The 7,706-nt window shown below is 46.9% G+C and overlaps 1 protein-coding gene across 1 annotated transcript; it reads right to left on the reverse strand.

The window, feature by feature from the left end:
- Positions 1-301: 301 nt before the first annotated feature.
- On the reverse strand, positions 302-2,977 carry GSX2 (GS homeobox 2). The gene is made up of 2 exons (XM_006113482.4): positions 1,757-2,977; positions 302-1,366 (listed from the first exon to the last, which is right to left on the reverse strand). Exons 1-2 carry the CDS (start codon positions 2,202-2,204, stop codon positions 1,026-1,028), a joined length of 789 nt encoding a protein of 262 aa, XP_006113544.1. The 5' UTR covers positions 2,205-2,977; the 3' UTR covers positions 302-1,025.
- Between the last annotated feature and the right edge of the window lie 4,729 nt (positions 2,978-7,706).

The following is a 7,706-nucleotide window of genomic DNA, read 5'->3' on the forward strand; positions in this document are numbered from 1 at the left end:
CCACTGACTGTAGTGCCTGCAGGATTGGGCCCTCCAGGGAGCCCCCTCCCCTCACTCCCATGGCTGGGGATTGTGTTGCTCCACTTTCAGTAGCACCACCAGTAACCAGCTTCAGAAGCACTGCTCTGCTGCATGGTGGGTACCACACGCTGTCACAGGCTCTCAGACCAGGCATTGCCCACTGCTCAAAAGTAAGGAGAAACTATTTACAGTGCCAGGCTTTGGGACCTTGCTTCTTTTGCAAAGTTATGCTGAACTAGGTGCGACTTTTTAAAACCCGGTGTGACAGGAAACATAGTTATTCAGGTTAGTAGCTGATGGCATTTATTTGGATTGATGTAGATACTTCTGAAACAGGAAATTCAATTAGTGTACAAAGCATTTTTAAAAAACACCATTTTGCCCCATTAATTAATTACACCATTATTGTTTGAACTACGCTGACACTTAAAAAATTAAAATTCTTGTCTGACCTCATTTAAATAAATATAAATATAAATCTTATATAAAACTATTCACATACAAACGCACGTCCGAACGGTTTGCAATGTGTAAAACTGTACAGAAGATTCTCATGCTGTTAGACCTACTTTTTTTCCTTTTCATTCGCTAACTTCTTCTCAACGTCACAACTTTTCAGCAAAGTCATGAAATGGGATTTTCTTCACCTGTAGTGAGGGGAGGCAACCTGCCATGCCTATGGGAAATCCAGGACCACGCTAACTTTTTGTTAAGTTCAGAATCGCTCCATGTGTTCTATAAATAAGGTTTTAGTTGAACGCTCCCCCCTAAAGCCTGGACATTCGAAATAGCTAGGACTGGATCCATTCAGATAAACCGGATCGGCCGAGAAAGCCAGCAAGAGCTGTTTCCTTTGTGCCTTAGCCTGGTCACAGCTGGGTCAGGTGTACGCCCTTGCAGTCACATAGGCTTCCCTGTTTAGTTCAGACTTGCAACCTTCTAGTAGGAGCAGTTAGTTCAGAGGCTGGAAGGCGTCCCAGCTTGGCGAGGGTTTGCTGAGCGCTTTATAAAGGGGAGATCTCTTTGTCCTCGTTCGCCGAGGAGGGGGATAAAGACTCTTCGTCTTCTGACCTGGGGTAATGGCCCGGGTTGCCCGTGCACTTGCAGCCTCCGTGGGGGTTTCGCTGGGTTCCTTTGCCTTCTTTCTTGTGTTTCACCCTTCGATTCTGGAACCAGATTTTCACTTGCTTCTCCGACAGGTTCAGGTAGGTCGCGATCTCGATTCTCCTCAGGCGGGACAGATACATGTTGGAAGAAAACTCCCTCTCCAGCTCCAGAAGCTGCGTGCTGGTGAAGGCAGTCCTCATCCTCTTGCCGTTCTGAATATGGCTCGTCTCAGAGCCTCCTAGGCGGGAGAGAAAGAAGGGCTAAGTGCCAGGAAAATAGTTAAGCCTGGTCTGTCCCTGGCGCTCTTGACGAGTCCTGCATTTCTCCCTCCCGCGCTCGTTTCACGGATCCCAGAAACAGCAAGACGCAACCCCGCTGTAAGCGCCTCGCAAGGCGTGGCTGGCAGAAAGCCTGCGCTTACCTGCCCGCCCTGAAAACCTGCCTCCTCTTTGTCTGTCTCACAAGACCTGCCCCCGCGGGAGCGACCGCACACCTGCTACTTCCCCGAGCCGGCGCGGGAATGCCCGATCCTTCCCTAGTCACCACCTTCCCTCGCCCTTCCCCCCAAAGCCCGGCCGCCCCTCGCCCTCCAGCTGCAGCTGGAACGCCGCGGCCAGGTGACTCCTACCCATGCCGAGGCAGTGGAATCGCCGGGGGTCGCTCACGCTGTAGGTGGTGGCGCTGCAGACAGGTGCGTGGTGCGCCGGATGGCCCAGGGCGGCGGCGGCTGCTACCGAGCTCTGCTGCTGCTGGTGCGGCTGCTGGTGCTGGGCATGGCTCATCCGGGGGCAGTACTGGGCATCTCCCCCGGGAGGGAACTGGCTCTTGAGCAGGGGGATGGCCCCGCTGCCGCCCCCCCGGGACGAGTGCAAGTGCGAAGTGACACAGAGCGGGCACACGCAGAAGGTGCCGCTCTTGCGGGACGGGCAGCCGGGGCCGGACACCGACATGACCAGGGGGGAAGGCATGCTGAGGGGGATGAGGAAATCCTGTCCGTGGGGATGCTCAGGCAGGGAAGGAGCTGGCCTCGAGGAGTCTTTGATGATTAAAGAGTCGACATAGAAGGATCGGGACATGGCTGCAGGTCGGGGCTGGCTCTCCCGGGTCTGTCTCCTTTGCCAAGGCGGGGAAGTTGCCACTGGAGCACTTGGCTAGCGAGAAGGTGCTTATGTCTGAGAGCTGAACAAAAGGGTCCCTGGAGAGGGCTGGTCTTACAGTCCCCCGCCTGGATCCCCTGCGCCGGGGTTTTATATCAACTATTTAACACGTGATTCCTGAAAGAGATGCAGATCTAAACCTCCTTGGCTTCTCCTCCAAACCCCTCAGGATAGGCTGCCCGAGTTGGAACAAAACGGGGCGGGGAGGGGGGGGGGCGAAGGGGAGACTCTCCAAAGTGTGTGTGTTTTGTTAATTTCACCATGACTTCAGTTCTCCTTCTCTCCAGATAAATTATAGGAATGGGGAGCAACGGAGGGGGCACAGCTGCCCTGTTTGTGATTCAGGCACAGCCCACGTTGAGCTTGCGGACACGTTACCCTGTAAACAAATGCACGGTTTTGACTAGGTTTTAAAATGAACCGCAAGGGAGTCTCCCATCACGGACTTTATGCCAATAATGCACCATTTCTTGAGTAGGGGGAAACCAGTGACACGTGAGGAAATAAGTAGGATCCGGGTTGGTTTTCTTTTCATTTACCCTGTAATATCTGGTCATTCTAATTTCTGGATGATCGTTTCTCTCAGTATGTCGATTTACACCTAGAAACAACTCCCTCTGCTTTCCCAAGAATTTAGTCGCCCTTATATTTTCTGTGAAGTATGTTATCAGAGCTATTCCAGAGGTAAAAGGCGGGGGGGGGGGGGGGGGGGAGTGGCTATGAGCGAATCCTGTCAAATTGGCAATTAGTTCAACAGGCAAAACCTTCAAATATCTGGACACTTCTCAGCCAAGACGTCAAAACGGAAGACTTTCAAGTTAACTTCCATGATCATTTCAAAGCTTCAATTCAAAAGCCTAATGAAAAGAGAAAATGTCAGCGAGGCATTCTTTGATCTCCACCAAGTTTGCCGAAGCAATCATTCCAAGTAAAATTGGATGAACAGCGAAATATGGTCGGTGACTCCTGAACATTTCAAATTTCATTAAAGAGCCAAGGTATTTTCAGCATGCTGCACGATTTTCCAATGACCTGTTCTATAGTGGGAGCTTAAGAGGGGACTTATCGTTTAATAGAAGTAACGTTGCATTCTTGGTGAGCTGACTCCAGTCATCACGTAGAGATAACAGCAATGTATCCAACTTCAAGTGACTTTGGAATCAGGGATGACAATTGCAGTTTACAGCAGAAAACTCTGGCCCCCAAAAGCCAGGCTAGAACAGGAGTCTATGTGCTAACGTATTTAAAGCATATTAAGGTGCGGGGCGAAAAAGAAAGACGGACAATCACCCTAAAAGAAGTGCCTGGGCAATTGGGCACAATCGAACAGCGATCACCGTTCAAATGTCTCTCAAAGTCAAGTAAAGTGGCCTTCAAAGCTTGCTTATTTGCTTGCATTTCTATTAGAGGGCTATTTCCACGCCACTGATCTGGAAGTATAAAGTACCAGCGCATCTCCGCATCAGTGAAAAGGCCAGTGAGCCTCCCCCGTTACAAAATAGAAAGAAGCTAGGCCTTCCCCAGCAGTCGGGAAAGGACACGCTACGAGAAACAGAAGTAGGGCTCCGTTCACCATCAATAGCTGAGTAAGGGGAGGAGGAATTGTCACTGCCTCTCCTTGCCGCCATCCAGTTAAATTCAGGCAAGCGCGGTATAATTGAATTGTAGGGACACTCCACACTCGGGGAGCTCAGGATTTATGGATGGCAATTAAAGTTTTATGAATTGCAGCTGAGGCTGGTTATTGAGCTATTCAAATGTGATTAGAATTCAATTAGAAAGTGTTTACTGGACTGCGGCTCTCTGGAGTGTAAACAGACAGCTATTCCAGAAATGTGTTAATCCAACATCTTGTGACAACAATTAGGGAGTTGCAGAGTTTAAGGCAGGTCAGCTTTAACTATTGCTAGCAAAGCACCTTTACAAAGGCACCATTTACTCCTTCAGAGCAACAGACAAGATCAAAGACTTAAAGATCCCGGAAGGCAGGAGATAGCTAGAGAGAGTGGGTGGGGGGAATGATTAAGAAGAAAGATCAATTAAAGAACGATCAATTAAAGCAAAGTGGTCTGAGGCAAAGCGCCATGTTAATATGGTTTAAACTATTGCACTGATTAAAGTCAAATTAACAGATGCGATCCACAGGTTATCTAGGCCTAACAGTGTCTTTGGAAGCTAAAGGTAGTAAATTATCGGAAGTTCATTGACACTTTAAAATATTATTCTTATTAGGCTTTACCACATAGGTAAGTAGCGCACAGATATACGTGTCCCATTATGAGATTCTTTTTCTAGATCGTCCAGTGTAACCTAGCGTTTACTGGAATGGATAGAGAGCTTTGGAGTCATCTGTGTGTACAAGAAGGAAATCACCCGCTCCTTGAAATGGGGGAGGCTGTCTCTGCTCGGAAAGAGCGGATCTGGAGGGAAATTGCCTTATTTAAGGAAAGTCAGACAGGGTAAGAATCAGATCACGGTTTTAATCGGTAATTGTTCTAACAAAGCAAGGGCAGTGATAACAGAGGAAGCAAACAGCAATTGTAGGCGAAGATATCCCAAACCAGGCGGAATGATGCAAGGCGTGCGCCCACATCACATCGACCTCCTTACAATTTTATTTTTCAATAATTCTGTCCGATAAAATTTCATTGTCCATTAAGTAATCCCCGAAATGAGAGCTCTTATGAGCCTATAATGAGCTCTAATTGCCACGACTAGTCGAGCCACGTGGAAGGATTTAGAAGGTATTAAGCAGTTGGGTACAGAGCACAGGCTGTTACCTAGCCATTACTTTCATAATTCAAGGAGAAAATTAGTCCTTTTAAGGGAAAATCCTTTGATTCCCTTCATTCTGCTCGGGGTGACAGAGTATAGCTTTGTCTGCCTTTAGTTCAAGACAGTGTAACAAATGAGAATGTAACGAAATTGCTCCCCTTTTTAAACCAGAGCAGTTCAAAAAGAACATCAGCTCTGCTCCCCCCAGACTGCAACTTGCAGGACTAGGTGCCCTTATTTTCCCTTTCTTCCAGATGGCTTTATTTATAAGAGATTCGCAGCTTAAATGACAAAAGCGAAATCTCCCTCCCCCAATCCCAATAAACTCCTACTAGGGAACGATTCCGCTCTCGTTCCCTATAGCACACACGTTCACTTCCCTGCGGGATTTGGCTATGCACGGAAGGCGGCACCCAGGCATAACTGTGTAAGTCAAACCGTGGAATAGCCCGCTTACAAACAGCCAGTGACCAAATTGCTCTCCAGTGAATGGGGTGTTGTGGGAAGAATGCACACTAGTTTGGATCATTTGCATGGGGAAAGAATCCCTTGCAAACCAAAGGGAACATTGACTTCTGCGTTATAATCACATTTATCTGCTAATCTAACATGGGTTTCATATTAGTTTGCGAACGATCTCAAAGCTGGGTTTTGTTAGGTGAACACAAGCAGAAGACAGGACTTGCCCCCAGCTCCCATTAACGAGGTCATTATAAAAGCGTGAACAAGTCTATTAATGTTTTATTGAAAGCGCATCGTTAACTTGTATCCATCCTTTTCTGAAAGTGGCATTGTGATATTGCTGTCTGTGGCACATCTTACCCAATATAGCCCGAGATTTCTCCATTATCTGTAACCAAGCAACACTTTCTGAATACCAAAAATTGAAAAGAACCGCTTAGTCTTCAAGAAAGTCCTCAATAATAGTGGAAAAGAACAAAGATCCAGGAGACAACAAAATGCCACAGGGGTGACTTTTCATGAGCAATTATCTCTCATTAATCAGAAGAACAGCTGCAATATTAATTTTCTCTCTTTCTTCCTCTCTTTTCACACTCCCCAACATTTGAATAATCATAAATTTTGATTTCATGGAGTAGCAACATTGCCGGGGACCTGAAGATACAAGCTACCTATACAAGACAGAGTCTTCCCAAAAAGCTCTTATTTTAAGGCTGACAGAAAATAGTAAAGGGGGGGGGGAAATAAAAGAGAAAAATGTTCCTTCCCCGCCCCCAGCCTCCTTCACTCCACCATGTCTGTGTCACTTATAGAAACTTAACAGGAAAATGTAGCGACTGCAGTGGCTAAAGCGTGGGAGTTTCAACATCCTTGTTACCCATTTAACTTCCAAACATTAAGCCAAGCGTTGTAGATCTGTCCAAAGAGACAATCTTTGGGCGTAACGCGCATTGTAGCACATCAAAAGGCCCTAGCATTATATGAGCTAAGAAGTGCATTCAGCAGAAATTGTGCAATAGGTCTCTTTTCAGGGTCTTGGGCTCTGATTGTTAAGAGGATATGTAACAAGGATGGAAAAGTAGGTTTTCCCCAAAGATAAAGATGTAACATTAAAACGTGTCTTTTGGGATTCAAAGGATCTCATTATGGCAGAGACTGGCAATTACAAAAAATTGAAAAGATGTGTATTAGGATAAAAGGGGGAATTTCATTTCTGATCTCTCCCCCCCCCCTCCCCAATCCTTCCGCTGCCCATGGAGAACTGACTCTGCTTCTAGACTCCAGCAGCCTTTAGCTGCTAGAATACAACTTTTATCAGGGGAAAGCAAAGCTGTTTCATTGAGTGAAACCGGGATTGTGAGGGATCAGGTTTTTCCACTTGATTTTCTACGTCGTTTGTTTGCTCAAAAGGCCAGTCCCGCCAAAAAAAAAAAAAAAAAAAAAAAAGACAGCCAAACTTCTAATGCGTTTCCAAAAGAGAGTGCTTAGTTAACCAAGAGCGGAGCAGATCGACAAGGTGGCTTTTGCTTTTAAATCCCGTTTCAGGACACTTGCCTTCGAGAAAAAGCAAAATAACGATCCACCACTACCACCAATGAGTCCGTTGGAGGAATGAAGAATTAATAAATCAGCATTAATTATTATTCACGTTATTGTACTAGCAAGTAAGTACCCTTAATGTCAGGCGCTATCCAAACATAGGCAGAGACAGTCCCTGACCTGAAGATACAGGTTAGCTAACGAATGCAGCAGTGGCTAGGGCTGGCCGCTTACAAAGCCACCACTCGGGGTAAAGGCCTGTCTAAAGAACCAGGTTGTATCTAAATACCTTTGCTTTTTAGTAACACAGCAGCACAGTCACGCGTACCGTGAGGATCACATGGGGTTGGCTCTTAATTCGACTTAACACCTCTTCGAAGGAGTCTTCTGAAACGAAGGGTTTCAGACGTCCCCTCTCCTGGTAAAAGGATCTGGATGGCAATGTATGCTCCTTGTCCGTAGTGTAGTACTGAGATCTCTGTCTCATTTGCAGATCTTTAAGAGATCGGCAGTAGCCACGCCAGCCCACTCCACTAAACTACAGCCCGCACTTTCTTCCCACCCGGAAAGAAACGCGCGCGGCAGCTATGCGACCGGTAGTGTTACAGAATGGGTGGAAGGAGGAGAGTCCGTAACACCGCACCA

The sequence above is a fragment of the Pelodiscus sinensis genome, chromosome 5 (genome assembly GCF_049634645.1).
Source record: "Pelodiscus sinensis isolate JC-2024 chromosome 5, ASM4963464v1, whole genome shotgun sequence".
NCBI classification, from domain to species: Eukaryota; Metazoa; Chordata; order Testudines; family Trionychidae; genus Pelodiscus; species Pelodiscus sinensis.